Genomic DNA, 21,923 nt, shown 5'->3' with positions numbered 1-21,923 from the left:
TTGGGCTCAATGCAGTAGTGTGGCTTCAGTAGTCCTGCTGTAATAAGTAGCCTGCAGTAAGTAGTGTGCTGTGTGCTTGTGATTGAGGAATGCGCAGGGTAGAAATTCAACTGAATTTGCATTAAATCTGGGTGTTTTATCCAAGATTATGCTGCAAGATGTTTTTTGTTTTTTTTCAATGACTTAAGTTCCCTGTTATAGGCTAATTTGCAATTTAGCAGATTTCCAGTTTATTCCCATTAATTCCCGTTAATTCTAATATATGTATTCCTGTTATTTCCCATATATTCGCGTTAATTCCCATGGAAAGTTTCCAACTTTGAAAATTCCCGGAATTTTGCAACCCTAATTGTGAAATATTTTTACAATTTAAAATAACTGTTTTCTATTTGAATATATTGTAAAATGCAGTTTCTTCCTGTGATCAAAGCTGAATTTTCAGCATCATTACTGCAGTCTTCAGTGTCACATGATCCTTCAGAAATCATTCTAATATGCTGATTTTCTAATATGGGCATATTTACAGCATATTTGACACATTTACACCCGAACAGATATGTGCAAGCACAAGCTTCATTGATGATAATGAGGCAGCATAAACACTAGTTAAAATATAATTTAAACATTCATATTATTTTTTATATCATATTACATATCATATTTATATCATACAGCATACAATTTAAATACCTGCTTTAGCCAAAACAACATTTAAATGTAACTAAAACTTGCCTATTAAGATATATTTCAAATTTCAATACTCTGAATCCTGGCTGGCAAGTCTGGAAATAGTCCAACTAGTAAAATATGTACGTTTATATAAAATAGCATGTCAACTAATATGTAAGTAAAACTAAATGACTTACTCATCCAAAATTGTATCCTCGGCTGGATCAAGTCGCTCTTCAAACGTTCATCATCGGATTTCTGCTCTTCTTCTGAGGAAAATGTGAACTCTTCCTCACCTGTGTAGCATGCCATCTTCCAAACGCGCAGAAAAGTGAATGAACTTGATGTTTTTTAAGGCACTGTTGGGGGCATTTACCATTTGCATTGATCGCCTCAGCATATTACCGTATGGATAGTGGCCTCTGTTGGTGGGTGGGATCACATTAGCGATAATGAGCTGAGCCAGGAGAAACTATACATCGCTTTGTTTCATACAGATTACATTGCAGGAGAATATTTGTTTTAAATTTGATTTATTTTATTTAAAAGTAGACATTTTAAGCTTTCTTTAGACATATGTTTCATGTTTGTGTGATAAATATTCGCAGAGTTTCAATTAATTTTTGTGACGTGTTTCAGAAAGATGCTTGCGGAGACAGAGACGGCTGAAAGCGCACCCTGTTTATTTTCTTTAAAAAATAACAAGATTTTGTTGTTATTGTGAGTGTACACAAATAAAAGTAGACCCTTTATAGTTTCTAATGATGTCTTACACTTATCTGTATGCCCAAAAATTAGTATTTTAAGCTGTTTCCGCTGTTATGAGGAAAAAATCCAGCAGGACGCGCCGGTGCATCTGTTGTCCCCAGAGGGTTAACTTAGTGTATGTAAACTTCTGACCCACTGGAATTGTGATATAGTCAATTAAAAGTGAAACAATCTGTCTGTTAACAATTGTTGGAAAAATTGCTCGTGGTATGCACAAAGTAGATGTCCTAAATGACTTGCCAAGACTATAGTTTGTTAATATTAAATGTGTGGAGTGGTTAAAAATGAGATTTAATGACTTCAACCTAAGTGTATGTAAACTTCTGACTTCAACTGTATTTGGCCCAAGCCTTAAGTAGGGAAATAAACTACATGATTTTATTCTCTGTCAGTAAAATCCTTATGTTTGACGTCATTAGTCTTGTGTCCTCCCAAGAGGTTTCTCAGCAATGCAGCCTGAGCAAGATGAATGTGGCGAGGCTTAGAGCTTCATCCATCTTTCATAATCCTCATTTTCTCATTTGCTTTTTGAAGAGACACCAAATCCAGAATGGATTATTGTTTCCTAGAAATTTTACATGGGATTGTCTCAGTGTTGTCTCTACAGAAAAAAGCTGAAGCTGATGCTTACCTCCATTCACACAGAAGTTCCACTGTGCTAGGGATGTACAAAACTACATATTTTTATAAACGATTAGTGGGTTGTCTGAACAACTAGTCAACTATTAGTGTTAAGGATGCCCTAAAACCAAATGATCGGTCCTCTGATTGAAAAAAACCCCACTTTCAAAACACTTTTAAGCCATTTCAGAGCAGATACATGAGATACATAAGACCTTCTTGTATGTGTAAAAGTTTCTGTATTTTTATATAATATTTTATTATTTTAAATCATCTCCCTGGAGAAAGATTAACTCAGGCTCCTGGTCAACATCTACCAGCATTCCCTGTGATTGGCAGATGTATCCTGGCTAAACAACAAACTGATCTTTGTCATCCCCATGAGCTTTTCACCCAGACAAATCTTTTCTCATTTTCTCACTTACTGCTGCAGAGTAGCACGCTGACCATGCTTTGATAATCTAATCGCTGTTTGCTTAGTACATACTTGGCTCATTGTTTCCACATATGAAACTGTTTCGGCCAAGTGTGGCTATATGATTTGTGTGCCTGAGAATGCGGTACATGTCGCTGTGCATGTAGAACAACAGCAGTTTATGTGGCATTTGAAACATCTGGCTGAGCAGTAGGGGTTTAACAGTATGATATTTTCATGGTATGATAACCGTCACAAAAATGATCACGGTATTGAGGTGCATTGATAATATTATTTGCAGTTTAATGTTTCGTTATGAAATATGTCTGATAAACAAACAGTGAAATATTTCAGTTAAAACCAATTCTTGAACTTTATATTGGATTTCTTCAACTTTAATCCTTTAACTTTTGATCTTGAATATCAGGGTCTTAATCCTACAAGATAAAAAAAAAATCATAAACAGGTAAAACAAAAAAACAAAAAAATTGCAGCACAGTAGTCGGATTATTATAACTAAAAAAAATATTTGTTTTTGTTATTTTATGTTTTATGAAATTGAATTGTAATCGTTTGTAATGGTTATTGCCCAGGCTAACACTTCAGATATGCATTTGTATGCATTCAGTAATTTGTTGCATTTGTGATTTAGTTAAATTCTAAGCAATACCTACTGAAAATATGATTCATTTGCAGTTTATTTATTGGTATTTTGTCCAATACTGTCTATTTTCTGCCACAGTTTCACTGTCAATTTCCTGCATGCATAATGTAAATTAATGTGACCAGATTTCTGAAATGAAAAACGGGGACATTTCAAGTTCAGTGTTCAATAGGTCACTGAAATTTCATGTTACTTATTAAAAAAGGGAACAAATAGGATTTTATGTATTTTGACCATGGTGAATGTGGTAAGGTGCTGAACTATGCACTGTAAGAAATTATTTTGGTTAAACTTAAAAAGGTAAGTAACCTGGTTGCCTTAAAATGTTTAGTTCATTTAAAATAAAATTTGAGAGTAATAAAGCTTCAGGCTCAGATATGTCTGAATGATGCACTCGTGCTGCTCTACTGATGTGCTCGTGATGCGCTGCGCTCGCGACACCTGCATGTCATCTATAAAATTGAGTGACAGTCTAATGTAACATGAGGAAGGCGCAATTTAAAGATTTATATTATCTCACCAAGTTTATATGATGCTGTGTAAATGTTGCAGAAATGTCGTAATTCAACTGATTTTGATTTTAGAAAAGTTCTGAACAAATCTGTCTTTATATTCATGCAATACCGTCAATGAGAAGATATGATATAGTGTGATAACCATCCGTTTTAAAACCGAGGTATATTGTGAAACCTTGAAACTGTTACATCCCTACTGAGCAGTAATAATTCTAGCATTAAAATAAACATTTTTAGATTGCAAGCAGACTCACTTGCCCCTGTGAAAGGATCTCAATAAACGTTTTGTTTCAGTTGACTGTATTCCACTGTATCTTGTGTGTTAATGGCAATTACTAATTCACTGAGTCTAGAGAGGGTTAACTACATCAGTTAGCATACCCGTCTGCTGAAAATGTGTGGAATGTTCCCCCTTTCCTGTGGGATGGGAGGGGTCTGTCTGTCTGTCTGTGTCTGTCTGTTGAGGTAAAAAGCCAAAAACAGCCCAGATTGGGACAGGAAGTCCTCACCGTAGGCTAGAAAACAGCAGAGTATCTGATGTGCTCACAGAGTGCTGACACTTTCTTAATGTATTTTGCTACTAATCTGTCTAAACTCTCTGCTTGTTGAATTCAATCAAACCTTTCTCTCATGTGATTAGAGTTTAGACCCTGGTTTATTTTTACCTTTATCAACAAACACAGTACAATACCCTCATTTTTGCAAAATGTGTTTTATGTGGCTCAATGTATCGCTGGAGTTTCCTAGTGAAATGACTACAGGCGCTACAACGAGAAATAGTTTTATTCACTTTTACACAAATTATCAGTAAAACAACAGATTAGGCCTTTCTGTTCATAAGCTGTTTTCACAGTGCTCCTTGTGACATCTAAACACTTATTTTAGCACATGACTTTTAACGGTGATACATTTTAACGATTACATTACATAACCAACTAAATTAACAAGCAACTGATAGAGCACTGCACCAGAGATTGTTTAGCCTGACACGGAGCACTTGTATTAAAATGAATGGAAGAAAATTAAGTCCCGTCTTACAGGTAAAACAGCCAATCACCTTTTAGGTACAGACATCGCCTGTCCTAACCAGGGGCATCGCTAGACTTCAGTGTCATCAGGGGCTTAGCCCACAAGCCATATTATAATATAAAAATAAGAAGAATCCTTCCTTTCATGACTTAAAAAATTACCACCCTACTTGTCAAATAATAATTCTGTTAAGCGCAAAACTTAAACCGGTTAAGAACTTTATATAAGCAAACATAAGGCGCACAATAAACAAATCAAACACGTTTAATTTACATTGCGGAGGATCAAAGCAACTTGTTGGCTCATTGTTCATTGTGCAGAAACTAATGCTAACAATAAAATCAAAGTCATTTATCAATTTAAATTTGCAGTTGTCATTTATCATAATATTTTGAAAATAAAGAAGAAAGTCGAAGCATTATGAGATTAAATTCGTAATATTTTGAGAATAAATCGAAAGGTTAGTAACATCAAAGTGATGTGGTGGAAACTGCAAAGTGGAGCGTCTGGGTCTTTACATACAACACCACTAACCAGGGAGATAACTTGGCTATGCATCCGAGCTGAATTTGTGGGAAGATTTTGCGAGCTCTCTGTTCATGAATGAGGTGTGGATTAGTACAGGAGTATTCAGTATGTGGGCACCTGTGAAGGGAGGCACGAGATATAGGCTCAAACTCAAGTGAAGTGAAAATTTTTTGGAACTGCTGTGAATTATATAAGTCCATATCAAGATATTGTATGTGGTAACATCCCCTTAGTTACAGGATTGTTTAGATAGGAAAACCCAATAACAACGCCGAACAGGACTGCGCGAATCTGTCTGGTTCTTTCTCCTGAATAAATTAAATTTCCTACATAACTGCTGCAGAGTCCGGAAACTAATAACTCTGTGCTGATCCACCCCAAGGATTTCATTATTGCTAAATCCTATCCTAATTTATGATTTAACTACGTCCTGCACATCCATCGCTTGCATTAATGAAGCTGCTGGCTCAGCGTCCATTTAATCGTTGTGATAATGACGCTCTGTTTTCTCTAATATTTCAACTTTATTCTCACAATGCTAAGACTTTATTCCAATAATTTTTTACTTTGTTTTCATACAAAATTGTATATCATAATGCTACAACTTTATTTTCGTAATTTTTACTATTTTCGCAAAAGTCGTTATAGTTTGAGAATAAAGTCATAGTATTATGATATACGACTTTATTATCGGAATCTTTAATGTGGCAATAAAACGCCATTGTGGGATCACAGAGTAAAGTTAAAAATAACTTTAATTATATAAACGCATCTCGAAACACCTGCGTTGGGTTTCATGCCTTTTATTAAACATGATTCCTGGTTCAAGTTTCAACGCTTGATAGTGTTTTTTTCCCTTTTGCTCTGGTGTGCAGACTTAAGTACAATAATTAAACAAGTTCAGTGTCATTCGATTTTAAACCATTTAAAAATCAAGGTACCCCAAAGAGGCTATTTAAACGCAACAGTTCAACTCTATGCACATGACATTGAACCAGCCCGGGCAGAGCGCTTATACAGTCAGTGACAGTTTGATAATTTTTGTTTGACTTTATCATTTTAAGACCTTTTTATTGTGCTATTTAGGCTTATAGCTCAATGTGCTGCTATTTTGAGTTGCGTTTGAGGAAATTCCATTGCAATAAATATTCTTTATTCCCGACACCCGACTAAACCTGAACAACCAAACAAGTTGACTGGTACATGCATTAAAATCTACTTGGTGTTTGGATTGTTAAAAACAACTGAAGATTAGAAATGAGGCTTATAGATTATATATTTAGAAATAAGGCTTGCATAATAAAACTTCAGTGCCTCTGATATAGAAAAGCTGTACCCCATGAGAGAAAATAGAAAGCTCCCACATGAGGCGTTCGTAACGTGTCTGATGAACTTGAGCATTTTGAGTAAAAGTCAAAGTGCGAACTGTCAATTAATGCAAGTTGGGCTCACTGATCGGAATTAATTTACATTCGAAGCCAGAATTGCAGCCTGCCTTATGAACATTATGAGTATGAGTACCCTGATGTAATGAACATTAAGCCTTACTTTTTTTTATTTATCTTAAAAAAAAATAAAATAAAAAAAAAATATTAACAAAAGATCCGGAGCTTTAGCCCTATCAGCCAGGGTCTAGCTACGCCGCTGGTCCTAACTCGAGAATGCACATGCACATTAGCAGGACCGGCCTGAAAAATAACATTTTTATAGAAGCACAGTTTATGATACCATTGTTGTCATATTTTACTGCTGATTTGTTTTTCGATCGTAATCTTGACCAACTACTTTGGAAATGTATGTCTTTTCCCATTCAACTAGATAGGAGCTGTACTTTTATGCCGCTTGTATCCATAGAAAATAGCTGCCCGGGAGCATGTGGTTGGTGATGTGGTTGCTTCAGCAATTGCATTTTTTGTCTCACATTTGCTACTTATGACACTATCAATTAGGTTTAGGTTTAAGGCTTAGGGTAGGGAGGTCGGTTTTATTGATATAAAATATGATAGAGCAGAGGTTCTCAACCTTTTGGAACTAAAGCCCCAGCCCAATCCTCCCCTATCATGTGTTAAATCAATCAGTGGGACACCTGCGCTTGCTACTTTTTAGAAAGAAGCGCAATTCGCAGTTCAATGTTGGACAGCGCAAGCCTGATGTCATCCTCCACCTGGAGCCAATTTCGGTACTTTGATTTCAAGGCAGTCAATTTTGAAAACCCGGCCTCGCACAGATAAGTTGAGGCAAATGGAAGAAGTAATTTTACGGCGGCGTCAGACAACTGAGAATATTCAGTCATCACACTCAACCAAAACGAAGGCAGAGAGCAAGAGTTATAGAGGTGTCGCAATCTGGTGTCACTCTTTAATTCGACTAACTGCTCCTCCATGTCAACTGAAAGGTCTTTTCCTGGGCAACTGAAGGGATCTCTGACCCAAACAAATTAACTGAAATCCTCACTGAAATAATGGCTGAATTGTTGTTTCAGTCAGCATTCAACATGCTGAGCGACTGTGTTAATCAAAGGAGAGACGTTTATCCCTGTCTCATGCACACAGTCAGCGAAGTTGGGAAACATGTCAAACTTTTTATTAATCAGCCGATCACGCCAAAGATCCAATTTGCCAACGAATGCACTGACTTTGTCTGAAAGAAGCAAGATGTTGGCATCTCTCCCTTGCATCGATGTGTTCAACAAATTCAACCTGTCGAAAATGTCTACAAGGTATGACAACTAGGCTAACCACAGGGGGTCGTCCAGGTACCGCGCAAGGTCGGACTTCACTTCAAAAAGAAACGTCTTCACCTCTGAACGCAATTTGTAGAGGCGATGTAAAACCCGACCTCTGGAGAGCCAGCGAACCTCACTGTGAAATAGGAGCTGCTCATGTTCGGTTCCCATTTCCTGACAAAGCAAGGAAAACAAGCATGCATTTAATGGCCGTGCTTTAATGAAATTGTCCATTTGCACTGCCTGCTTTAAAACTGACTCCAGAGACTCAGGCGTTTGCTATGATGCGAGAGATTCGCGATGAATCATATACTGGATCCACTTGGCTAAAGGGGCTAAATGCTGGACACGAGTGACCAGACCGCTAACCCTCCCAGTCATTGAACGGGCCCTGTCTGTGCAAATCCCAACACATTTATCCCATGACATGCCTGCATCCTGTATATACCCATCCAGAACTTCGAACAATGCCTCGCCAGTTGTGTCCGCTGGAAGAGAAGGACAGAAAAGAATGTCCTCATCAATATTACCATTTTTTATATCTGGCATAGGTAAGCAACTGTGCTAGCCTTGCAACATCAGTTGTCTCATCAAGCTGCAGGGCATAGTACTGGCTTTGCATGATGTTAGCTAGCAATTGCTCCTTAACATCGCTTGCCATGTCAGATATGCGGTGGCTAACGGTGTCGTTAGGTAGGGGGATGTCACCAATCTGTTGTGCAAAATTCTCTCCAAACATGACTTGACAGATATCTTTGGCAGCAGGTAAGATTAGTGCCTCGGCAATTGTGAGTTTTCCTAATTTAGCAACTCGTTGCGAGACGTAGTAGGACGCTTCTAGACACCTGTTAGACACTGATATGTGTTTGCTGATGTTGCGTTTCTGCTGTGCAAGGCAAGATAACTTTAATTTGAAAAAATCAAAGTGTTTGTCTTTGAGTGTCAGGTGTTTGGTTTCTAAATGGCACTTCAACTTGCATGGCTTCATGCTATCATTTGCCAACAAATCTGTGCATATGACACACTGGGGCAGCGGTTCAGCATCTGTCCCAGGCACCGTAAAGCCAAACTGAAGATAGCTAATGTCATACTTTCATGTTTTACATTTCTTAGGGGTAGGTGCTGACGACGCATCGTCGTCACAACTCCTTTTGGCACGTGTGATGAACTTACCAATATGGAATCCGTTCGGGTGACGTTCTGAAACGTGTCTGCACTGACAGCTAGATAAAAGGCAGGCTAAGCTCTGCCTCTCCCCATCAAAAAGAACATGCAGGAGAGCATTTTTTTTTTCTTTAATGCAGAGCGGGTTTTTTTCATTTATGTACATTCTACTTGAAAAGCAGTAAAATACACTGAATACCCAAATTATGCCCTGTCTCTGTTTTTTCCCCTGCGATAGAGCATTAAAAACCTCATCTGTTTGGGAGAACTTGCTTTTAGCACCACTCAGTGGACATTTCACCTCGGAACTGCCTCGATATGTGTAATGAAGGACGTAATATCATTTTGCCAAAATTTCACCACAGTCACAGAATTTTCATGAGATCATGATTAAAGATTATGCTTAAAGGTGTGTAATTTCTGCACCACTAGCATCACCACACAGAATTGCAAAAATAAGGTTTCCTTAACAATTCCCCTTTCTTCCATTGGTCGGCAAACCAAGCAAAGGAATATTTATCATTTAGTGTCATGTAACAACGCATAGTAACCTGTGGGTTTGTCTGAAGTGCCTCTGAACTGATGGTAATATTTTTCTGTTGTCTGCAGGTCGAAGGCTCCGTGGGAAAGCCTTTTACTTTGTCTGTGGGAAAGTGTTTTGTGAAGAGGACTTCCTGGTATGATGCTGTCTTCCTCTCTTTTATGGCATTCCAGTCACTAAAAGTGCTGTTCGTCTGTAACGTTAATATTGTGTGGGTTACAGAAAATGAGGTGATGGAAAGGAATGAGTTGGTTGAACTGGTTCACATTGCACTGTAACCCTTTTGCCTTCGCTCTTGTCTTTAATAGTACTCTGGGTTCCAGCAGTCTGCTGACAAATGCAATGTGTGTGGACATTTAATCATGGATATGGTAAGTCAGATATACACATTGGATTCTCAATTGCATAGTTGTTTAAACTCTTACAAGCATCTTTACATTGCTTAAAATTTAGACAGTTAAAAAGGCAATATAGATAAATGACGGTGTAACTCATCATGCACAGATGCCCATCTCCTCTCATACAGTCATATAGACACAAGGAATATCTGGAGACTGGACTAACACACTGTCTACAATGGACGCGAGTGGCACGTCATGTCAAAAGCAATAGAACCCCATTATAATTGATGCTGAGCCTTGATGAGGGAGATTGCTGTCAGGTGTTTACAATCATGCCCCTCAGCCCAAGAATGTATTAGGTGTGTTCGACTTCATGCAGCACTGCGCAGACAGATCAGCGCCGGACTTGAAGCAGTGCATGTCAGTTAGAAATTGTATCAGACTTTAGACTGCACCACTGCCGCGTCACTGTGAAATATGCCATCAAAGTACCGCAAGAGTGATTCGAGAGCAGCCGTCTGGCTAAGCTCTGAATGACGACACAGCATATTCACAATTGGCCAGACTCAACGATGACAAAGGTGACGTGTGTTTCATGGGCTGAGTTTGCAGTGGCATACTACACATACTACTTTTACCACTTCTGCAATGTATCGCAGATAAAAGAGTTGTATGGCATTACCAAGGTGTTTATTCTGACACCTTCTGTCCTGCTAAACTCTTACAAATCCATGTTCTTATAACAGTACATCATGTTTATGTCAAGGTTTAGCAGATGACAGGAAGCACAAAAGTGTCTGGCTTGACGGCTCTCTTTTCAACTCCTCCCCCGACTGTAACCGGCAAATCTCACCGATCGGTAAGGCAAGGCGCAGTTCAATTCAAACACAGAAAGAGTTAACTCCAGAAGAGGGCAAGAAAATGTCATGGTTACTTGTGTAACCTCTGTTCCCTGATGGAGGGAATGAGACGTTGTGGCGATGTAGTGACACTAGGGGTCACTCTTGGGAGCCCGAGACACCTCTGGTCTTTGATAAAAGGCCAATGAAAATTGGCGAGTGGTATTTGCATGCCACTCCCCCGGACATACGGGTATAAAAGGAGCTGGTATGCAACCACTCATTCAGGTTTTATGCTGAGGAGCCGATATAAGGTCCGGCCATTTCAGCGGTTAGTTCAGCGTTGTGGCTGGAGGGACACAACGTCTGGGAATGGGAATGGAGGTTACACAATTAACCATGACGTTCCCTATCTGTCACTCTCTCGACGTTGTGTCGATGTAGTGACACTAGGAGACCCTATATGAAACGCCACAATTGGCTGAACTGTGTTACGTGAACTGGCGGTGTGTGGTGGGCAGACTACTGTGTGCCTCATAGCCAGCACACCAGGTCGACACGTAACCTCCCCCAACATAGTTATGTGTGTCGACTACCCAAGAGATAGAGACAGGCTTAACCCAGTCGTGGCCTCTTTTCCCCTTCTCTTTTTTCCGCTCCCTAAAAAAGAAGGGGGATTATCCGACTGGGCCGCCAGGTCTAGTCGGGGGGTGTCCCTCCCAAGGGGAAAACACAGCGGAGACCACACCTCGCCCAAAGAGAGGGGGGGGATATTTAAGTGGAAGGATACATCACATGGTCTTTCCAAACATGTGGAGAGTCTTCAAGGTAGATCCTGCCCAATGGGGGAGGAGTTACTACAAACATGGAGACTGGGGCAGAGGGGCCTCTGCCCAAGGAAGATGCAGTTTGCCAACAGGGAAATGAATTAGCAGAAGATATATATCACATGGGGTTAGCCTTTCAGGGAACCACCACATGCGGAGCACCTACCCCAGAACAGGACAGGGCCGGCAGCGAATCTCTCCGAAAACTCGACTGCCACAGGGCTCGGAGGAAGTCAACCAGGGAACAAATTTGTGAACACTACTGGGAATTAATGCTGCATGTCTTCAGCTCAAAAGGAGGTGGAAGGCGCTATGTGCAAGCAATACACCCGGCCAGCTTATCCGCTTGTGTTGCGTGCCACTACTTGGGACGAAACCGGTTCCACCCGGAGGTTGTAGAACCTTGCAAAGGTGTTGGGTGTTGCCCAGCCCGCTGCTCTGCAAATGTCTGTTAGAGAGGCACCCCTGGCCAGGGCCCAGGAAGCCGCTACACCCCTGGTAGAATGGGCTCGTAGCCCTACCGGGGGCGGCATGTCCTGGGAATGATATGCCATAGTTATGGCGTCAATGAGCCAGTGGGTGATCCTCTGCTTGGAGACAGCACTTCCTTTCCGCTGTGCACCAAAGCAGACAAAGAGCTGCTCAGAGATTCTAAAACTCTGCGTGTGATCCAAATAGATGCGTAAAGCGCGCACCGGACTCAGCAACGACAGGGCTGGGTCTGCCTCCTCCTGGGGCAGCGCTTGCAGGTTCACCACCTGGTCCCTAAAAGGGGTGGTGGGAACCTTGGGCACATAGCCCGAATGGGGTCTCAGGATCACGTGAGAGTAACCTGGACCGAACTCCAGGCACGTTTCACTGACAGAGAACGCTTGCAGGTCTCCTACCCTCTTGATGGAAATGAGCGCAGTCAGGAGGGCAGTCTTCAAGGAGAGTGCCTTAAGCTTGGCTGACTGCAAAGACTCAAAGGGGGCTCTCTGTAGACCCTGAAGAACTACAGAGAGGTCCCATGAGGGAACGAGGCGCGGTCTGGAGGGATTCAGCCTCCTGGCGCCTCTTAGGAACCTGATGATCAGGTCGTGCTTCCCTAAGGACTTACCGTCGACTGCATCTTGATGTGTTGCTATGGTGGCAATGTACACCTTCAAGGTGGAAGGGGAAAGCCTCCCTTCCAACCTCTCCTGCAGGAAGGAAAGCACTGATCGGACTGCACATCTCTGGGGGTCTTCCCGTCGGGAAGAACACCACTTAGTGAACAGACGCCACTTAAAGGCATACAGGCTCCTCGTAGAGGGGGCCCTAGCCTGAGTGATCGTGTCTACCACCGCTTAGTGGTAGACCGCTTAGGTCTTCTGCATCCCGTCCAGGGGCCAGACATGGAGATTCCAGAGGTCTGGTCACGGGTGCCAGAGGGTGCCCCATCCCTGAGAAAGAAGGTCCTTCCTCAGGGGAATTCGCCAGTGGGGAGCTGTCGCGACGAGCGTGAGGTCCAAGAACCACGTCTGGGTGGGCCAGTAGGGTGCTACCAGGACGACCTGCTCCTCGTCCTCCCTGACCTTGCACAGGGTCTGTGCAAGTAGGCTCGCTGGGGGAAATGCATATTTGCGTAGGCCAGCTGGCCAGCTGTGTGCCAGCGCGTCTATGCCGAGGGGAGCCTCGGTGAGGGCGTACCAGAGCGGGCAGTGGGAGTATTCTTCGGAGGCGAACAGGTCCACCTGTGCTCGTCCTAATTGACTCCAAATCAGCTGGACCACCTGAGGGTTGGGTCTCCACTCTCACCTGCCGTGACAGCGCATCCGCTGTAGTGTTGAGGTTGCCCGGGTTGTGAGTGGCTCGCAGCGACTTGTGACATACAACGAGAGCGCAGACCACCTTGGCGGTTGACATATGCTACCGTTGCCATGTTGTCTGTCCGAACTAACACGTGTTTGCCCTGGATCAGCGGCTGGAACCTCCGCAGGGCAAGCAGAATTGCCAACAACTCGAGGCAGTTGATGTGCCAATGCAGTTGCGGACCCATCCAGAGCCCGTTGCAAACAGCGCCCCAGCCCGTTTTGGAGGCGTCTGTCGTGACCACGACACGCCTGGAGACCAGTTCTAGAGGAACACCTGCCCGTAGAAACGAGAGGTCGGTCCAAGGGCTGAAAAGACGGTGACAGACCGACGTGATGACCACGCTATGTGTCCCGTGGCACCATGCCCATCTCGGGACTCGAGTCTGGAGCCAGTGCTGAAGCGGCCTCATATGCATCAGCCCGAGTGGGGTGGTCACCGCCGAGGACGCCATATGCCCCAGGAGCCTCTGAAAAAGTTTCAGTGGAACCGCTGTTTTCTGTTTGAACGCTTTCAAACAGGCCAGCACCGACTGGGCGCACTTGTTCATAAGGCGCGCCGTCAAGGAGACTGAGTCCAACTCCAAATTGAGAAAAGAGATGCTCTGAACCGGGAGGAGCTTGCTCTTTTCCCAGTTGACCTGAAGCCGTAGTTGGCTGAGGTGTGAGAGCACCAGGTCCCTGTGTGCGCACAACATGTCTCGAGAGTGAGCTATGATTAGCCAGTCGTCGAGTTAGTTGAGAATGCGAATGCCCACCTCCCTTAACGGGGCAAGGGCAGCCTCTGCAACCTTCGTGAAGATGTGAGGAGACAGGGACAGGCCGAAAGGGAGGACTTTGTACTGATACGCCTGACCCTCGAATGCAAACCGCAGGAAGGGTCTGTGTCGAGGAAGGATTGAGACGTGGAAGTACGCATCCTTCAGGTCTACCGCCGCGAACCAATCTTGATGCCGGACGCTCGCCAGAATGCGTTTTTGCATCAGCATCTTGAACGGGAGTCTGTGTAAGGCCCGGTTCAGTATTCGCAGGTCCAAGATTGGCCGCAACCCACCGCCTTTTTTCAGTACGATGAAGTAGGGGCTGTAAAACCCCTTCTTCATCTCGGCTGGAGGGACAGGTTCTATCGCGCCCTTCCGTAGGAGGGTAGCGATCTCCGCGCGCAAGGTAGCAGCGTTTTCGCTTTTTAGAGTAGGAGGGTTCCACTCTAACCCAACGCTCGCGGCCGCCCGGGAAAGCATGACCGTCACTTCGGCATCGGCCTGTGACTTGGCGATCGTCCTCGAAGGGGGAAGCCCAGCTGAGGCTTCTGCGTCCGACTGGACAAGCCCGCTCTCCGATGCTGCGCTCAAGAGCTCATCATCTTCGCGGGCTCCGAACAAGAAGCCAGACTTGCCGTGAGACGAGCCGGCGAACTTATCCGGAAGCCTGATTGGGGCAGACGAGCGTGCTGGGGAATGGGAGGTCCGCGGGGGGATACCCGGCGGAGACGATCCCATTGGGGTCCCCAAATCGCCCCTAGTGCTAGCAGCGCTGGCCTCATACCCGTAGGTAGAAGGACCGAGGCGGGGAGCCACTTTTTTCTTAAGAAAGCAAGCCACCCCTTTGCTCTTAAGAAAGCAAGCCGCCCCTTTGCTCTTAAGAAAGCAAGCCGCGACTGCAACGTTGCCATGGTCATGTTCTTGCAATGAGAACATGAATCATCCACAAATGCTGCCTCCGTGTGGGTCGCGCCCAAACACGAAAGACAGCGATCATGACCATCCGAAGTTGAGAGATAATGACCGCAACCAGGAATAACACATTACGATGCTTTTGGGAAATGCAGCCCAGCATGGTGTGAGTTGCGATGGTTTCCAAGGGCAGCACTGGTTTGTACTTAGGCGGCTCGCCACAATTCTAACAATGTCCAACACTGTATGTTCATTCACCACAGGAGATTTGTGTAATTTTTTCTGAAAGTCATGAAAATTCCCACCGGTGTCATTTTCAGCACATCTCAAATTCTGTGTTGTGTTTATTAGAATTGCATGGTGAAAATGATGCTAATGGAAATAACATTTTTAATGTTTTTGTATCCTATATATACACAATTCAGTATTTACACTTTTCGTAGAATTTGGCAAAATAAAATAGAAAATTGCTTGATTGCAAATGATGCCCATTAAAAATACTCTGTGATATTTAAATTGATTTTTCTTTTTTTTTTCTACAAACATCACTTGTCTCATATTTCATCTAAAGCATGCTCTTCACTTAAACCTTTGTTGACTTGGTAAACAAGTACACTAACATTTGATAAAACTTTATTAGGGGCAAAATTATTTGATGTGGTGGAAATTATGCCACAACAGTCATAATTAAAAAAATGTATAGGAATAATTTTCACATAAAAAACAATATGGAAATTGTTTCTTTATTTGTATTCTTTGTTTACGTTATCATAGTTTTAAACATGTAATAAATTTCATTTTTGTAATAGATGTTCATTTATCAGATGTTCATGCTGGTGTTTAAGGGATTAAAAGAAAGCAGTATAACACACCCAGGTTTCTCCCGGAGAACGTGGCTTAATGTGGCCTTGATGGAGCTAAACAACAAGTCAATAAAGCGGAAAGAATTCAAAATGTTTGGGAGTACAGTGGGAAAAGCACATCCACTGTAAACTATACCTATTTATACACACCAGTGTAAAATATCAACGGTCCCTCACGTTCACTTAAATGCGTTATGTAAGAGGGGAAATCCCACTATTGCAGCACAATTCCACTGCAGGTCATGATAGTAAGTTAACGAAACAAACACAGCAACAACTCTGGTGTATCTGGAAAAAAAAGTGACACAAAGGGAAATAAAAAAGTTACGTCTTTCTCAGATGCCATGTTTGTTATTTACACAAGCATCGCAGGGAAATTACATTGCTGTAGAGAAAGCTGCTTGCTGACCGAGCCTCATGTATACGGGAGTAAAGAGATATGCCGCTTATACAGTGCACGGAATGCTGCTTTCACGCAATAAGCCGCTTACAGGTGTTCATGTAAACGTTGTCAATGAGATGTGTCGCAACAGTCAAGCGCATGTTCACACATTAACACTAATTAAAAAATAGTGCAGACAGATGCAAGGACATGCCCTTTGTGAACGGCCCCTAAGAGGAACTAAACACACATAACTGTAGCGTAAACAGAGATTTAGACAAGGGCATATAGTTACATGACTCCACATGTTGTTCATTAATATTATAATATGGAAACATGTACAAACAGATGTAATGTAGTCGTGACAGACAAACATTTGAGAACACCCTAAATTCCAACAGAATTGTATTGAATTGATGTTGTGTAGAGCTGTTTGCTTAAGAATTATGTATGCAAATGTAGATACAGTACACACACATGAAATGTTTCATTTTTAGCTGCCTGTTGTTTGGAAGCATGTTAGCATGGTGTTTCTCCACAGATCCTGCAAGCTTTAGGAAAGTCTTACCATCCAGGCTGCTTCCGCTGTGCCATCTGTAATGAGAGTTTAGATGGAGTGCCTTTCACTGTGGACACTGAGAATAAGATCTACTGTGTCAAAGATTACCACAGGTCAGTTCATGTCTTTTTGTGTTCAATCAGAACTCTAGTTATATTGTTTAATTAATGCTTATTATCATACCAAATTTTGTGTGCATGTGTGAATGATGGAGTTGGTAATTGGGGGGTGCAGGGGGTAAGTTGTCACACGGGGAAGTTGTGATTTTTTTGGGGGAGAATTCTATCCTCCAAACCACACTGGCATACATTAAGGCAAGTGTCAAGTATATAATGAAGGAAGATTTTAACCGAAAAGTTAATAAGAGTTTTAATGTTACGATATCTGTTTGCAAAATCAGTGCTTTGATACTTTTAACATCTCTGCTGTTTAAAGATTTGTTTACTCTTTAAATTTACATTTAAACTTTAAGGTATGTGCCTGTTCAGTATCATGTGTGACAACAAGCCCATGTCTCCCCTGTTTGGTCAAATCTGTTTATTAATGTTATTTTCTTATTTAGCATAATGTTTTTTTAAATATACATTAGCCAAAACTGCCAAAAGGACAACACTGTTATCCTCATCCAGATATTTTAATAGCATAGTGTTGATGACTGCTCTTCATTAAGATAATGACTTTAGATTTGTCTGGGAGAGCAAATATTAATCCCAGAAGCATTAAAAGAAAGAGCTATATACACCGATCAGACACAACATTAAAACCACCTGCCTAATATTGTGTAGGTCCCCCTCGTGCCGCCAAAACAGTGCCAACCCGCATCTCAGAATAACATTCTGAGATTATATTCTTCTCACCACAATTGTACAGAGCGGTTATCTGAGTTACCATAGACTTTGTCAGTTCGAACCAGTTTTGACATTCTCTGTTGACCTCTCTCATCAGCAAAGCATTTCCGTCCACAGAACTGCTGCACACTGGATGTTTTTTGTTTTTAGCACCATTCTGAGTAAATTCTAGAGATTGTTATGCATGAAAATCCCAGGAGATCAGCAGTTACAGAATTACTCTAACCAGCCCATCAGGCACCAACAATCATGCCTTGGTCCAAATCACTAAGATCAAATTTTTCCCCATTCTGATGGTTGATGTGAACATTAACTGAAGCTCCTGACCCGTATCTGAATGATTTTATGCACTGCACTGCTGCCACATGATTGGTTGATTAGATAATCGCATGGATGATTTTTGGTGCCAGATGGGCTGGTTTGAGTATTTCTGTAACTGCTGATTTCCTGGGATTTTCACACACAACAGTCTCTAGAATTTACTCAGAATGGTGCCAAATACAAAAAACATCCAGTGAGTGGCAGTTCTGCGGACGGAAATGCCTTGTTGATGAGAGAGGTCATCAGAGAATGTCCAGACTGGTTCAAACTGACAGTCTACAGTAACTCAGATAACCACTCTGTACATTTGTGGTGAGAAGAATAGCATCTCAGAATGCTATTCTGAGATGCGGGATGTTGCTATTTTGGTGGCACGAGGGGAACCTACACAGTATTAGGCAGGTGGCTTTAATGTTGTGGCTGATCGGTGTATGTCCTTTAGTGGATGGTAGATGTGTGGGCTGTGGTATATTCTCTGTAACTTCTTCTACAGGCATTTTCCGAGCAGTAGCTGATGTAATAACATTTTATTGTGAGTTTTATTGGTGCTGAGGGTGAGTGTAAATGCTTTGCTGCACTCCAAATTCCTCTCATGCATCCTTTGCTGTGAGCAGTGAACTCATTCTAATTCCCAAACCTTAGACAGACAGTCAGTCATGTGGTGACCATATGCAGATGAAATCAACACGTGGAATGAAACAGTGCCTTTCCATTCTGTCCTTCTGGAATTGAACTATTCACAAGCTAACTGAAGAGCCAACAGATCTGCAGTCTAGTTCAATACCTCTCTTTCCCTCTACTCCATCCAGCTTTCACTTTACAAGTCATACAGCAGCCCTGATAAATATTTGGATGCTTAATCCACACTTTAAAATATATTGTAACAGGTTCAAGGTATGAGGAAGTGGGAGACAGCGAATCCAATTCAAAGGTAAATTTATTAATAACACAAAACACGTTCGCTTGAATGCGCAACGGTTTTGCTTCAGATTATTCACTCAGCAGGTTCTGTCATGGAAACTGCAGCGGCCAACACACACGTTGCTTGTAAGCTGTTACTCAGAGGTCTGGCCGCCTTTTTATTTCCCCTGTCTCTCACTGCGAACAGAGAAACAGCAATTACCAGCAATTCATCTCAGGTGAAAACCCTTACTGCTTCCTCTCTCCCCAGATGAACATTTGACCACGCCCTCGCCTCCACGTCCCCAACCGCCCGACTGTCCGGCCTGCCTACTACCCCCCCTTCTGAAAAGGAAGTCCGCGACAGCCATCTGTACCCCCGGCCTGTGGACTACCTTGAACTTAAACGGCTGGAGTGCCAGAAGTGGCCCACCACAAAGTGCAGCTTTTACCTGTGTGAATGCTTGTCACGGCTCCGTCCACTGGACCTGGTCTGGAGTTCCCTTTTTTAGTGAGATCAGTCAGCAGGCTGGTGATGTCTGAATAATTAGGCACAAACCTTCAATATTAGCTAGCCAGCCCCAGGAACTGTCTCACCTCCTTTTTGGTCTTGGGTCTCGAGCAGGTCGCAATTGCTGTGGTTTTATCAATTTGGGGCCACACCTGACCATGACCTAAGTGGAACCCCAGATACCATACCTCCACCCGCCCAATTGCACACTTCTTCAGGTTTGCTGTGAATTCCGCTCATCACAGTGACCTCAGAACGGCCCCCAGATGCCAATCATTACTATAAATAATGATGTCATCCAACTAGGCAGTGGCATACACAGCGTACGGTTTGAGGACCCTGTCCATAAGACGCTGAAATGTAGTCAGGGCCCCAAAGAAACCGAACGGAAGTGTCACAAATTGATGTAAACCAAACGGTGTGGAGAAAGCCGTTTTTTTTGCGGGAAATCGGCGTTAAGGGGATCTGCCAATATCCCTTTGTTAAATCCAGTGTCGAATAAAAGCAAGCTGTGCCCAACCAATCGAGCAGTTCGTCAACACGAGGCATTGGATAAGCATCAAATTTCGACTCCATGTTAACTTTCAAATAATCCACACAGAACTGAACCAATCACTGTGGGATTCTTCTATTACCCCCATATCGAGCATGGCCTTTAACTCTTCACGTAGTACCTGTTTCTTGTGTTCGGGTAAGCGGTAGGGATGACTACGTACCACTACCCCTGGGGTTGTCTCTGTGGTTTTTTATGAGATTAGTGCGGCCAGGGAGAGGCAGGAACACGTCAGAGAAATTCTTTTGCAGCCTGGCAACCTTCGTACGTTGTGACGGCGAGAGGTGGTCTCCACAAGGATTGGCTTTTAGATTCACTCTTTAAGAGCTCCTCCCTCTCCGGAACTACTGTCACCAAGGATACAGGGACCGCCTCTCTCCATGGTTTTAAAAGGTTGAGGTGGTAAATCTGATGTGCCCCGCCCCTATCCATACGAACTACCTCATAGTCAACTTGCCCGACTTGGTGCGTGACCTCAAAGGACCCTTGCCACTTTGCAAGTAATTTCGAGCTTGACATGGGCAGCAGCACAAGTACTTTATCTCCCTGTGCGAGCTCCCATAGCTGAGCTCCCCTGTTATACAGCCAGGACTGAAGTTCTTGCGCCTGTACCAAATTCTCCTGTGATAGTCGCCCCAGTGTGTGGAGTTTTGCTCTCAGTTCAAAAACGTATTGAATTTCATTTTTGCTCTGTGAAGGTCCCTCCTCCCAATTTTCCTTCATGGCGTCTAACATGGGGCTTATGTCCATATAACAATTAAAACGGGAAAAACTCCATGGAGGCTTGGGGGACCTCTCGCACTGCAAATAACAGGGGTTCGAGCCACTTATCCCAGTTCCGAGCATCTTCATGCACAAACTTACAAATCATTTTTTTAAGATCTTATTAAATCATTCAACCAAGCCATCCATTTGTGGATGGTACACGCTTGTCCGAATCGATTTAATACCCAATACTTTGTACAGCTCGCATAGTGTACGTGACATAAAAGCAGTGCCCTGATCAGTGAGGATTTTTTTCAGAACCCCCACTCAGGAGATAACTCTGAAGAGTGCCTCCACAACACTACATGCTGCGCAGAGGCACTGCTTCTGGATATCTCGTTACGTAATCCACCAGGACTAGCGCAAAGCGATGCCTACGTGTGGTCCGTTTTAATGGCCCGATGAGGTCCATGCTAATTCGTACGAAGGGGACCTCAATCAACGGGAGGGGTCGCAAAGGTGCTTTTGGAGCGGCCGGTGGATTCACCAGCTGATATTCATGACATGCTGCACACTACCGGCGAACACCCCGTGAATGCCTGGCTGGATACACTGTCAGAAACGGGCCATGAGACAGCTTAGTGTTTTCCCCTGTCCCAAGTGACCTGCCATAGGATTATGATGAGCCGCCTGGAATAACATTTCCCGACGGCTCTTTGGTAACAACAACTGGGTCGTATCTTCCTTCATGCGAGTGTCCTGTGTCACTCATTACAACCGATCTTTTATAATTGAAAAATATGGATATTTGAGTGTGACACCTGGCTGAAGACCTTGACCATCAATCACTATCACTTGGTAAAACGTGTGCCTCAGAGTTTTGTCTCGTGACTGCTCTAGGATGACACCTCCCCTTCCCGCAGACAGCCCAGGCCATGCCTCCCCAGCCAGCGCTTCGCCCATCCCACACCAGTTCACTTTCTCAAAGGACCCATCCGCACACAATCCCTTCAATAATGAATGAAAAGCCGGCCAATTAGTTCCCAAAATTAGCGGATTGGTGAGGCGAGGACTAACCACCGCCTCAATATTATGCTTTTGTCCCTGGAATATTACCGTGACGGTCACTG

At 43.1% G+C, this 21,923-nt stretch overlaps 1 protein-coding gene across 1 annotated transcript in view; it reads left to right on the top strand.

Moving 5' to 3' along the window:
* The window catches only part of LOC127454387 (LIM domain-containing protein 1-like), a 67,118-nt gene that overhangs the window by 32,986 nt on the left and 12,209 nt on the right, over positions 1 to 21,923 (top strand). The window contains exons 3-5 of the mRNA XM_051721567.1: positions 9,708 to 9,775; positions 9,948 to 10,010; positions 16,938 to 17,068. Coding sequence (XP_051577527.1) covers positions 9,708 to 9,775; positions 9,948 to 10,010; positions 16,938 to 17,068 — 262 coding nt within the window. The remainder of the gene's footprint in view (positions 1 to 9,707; positions 9,776 to 9,947; positions 10,011 to 16,937; positions 17,069 to 21,923) is intronic.

The sequence above is a fragment of the Myxocyprinus asiaticus genome, chromosome 16 (genome assembly GCF_019703515.2).
Source record: "Myxocyprinus asiaticus isolate MX2 ecotype Aquarium Trade chromosome 16, UBuf_Myxa_2, whole genome shotgun sequence".
Classification (NCBI taxonomy): domain Eukaryota; kingdom Metazoa; phylum Chordata; class Actinopteri; order Cypriniformes; family Catostomidae; genus Myxocyprinus; species Myxocyprinus asiaticus.
The sequence above is the reverse complement of the archived record's forward strand: the minus strand, read 5'-3'. Positions and strand labels throughout refer to the sequence as shown.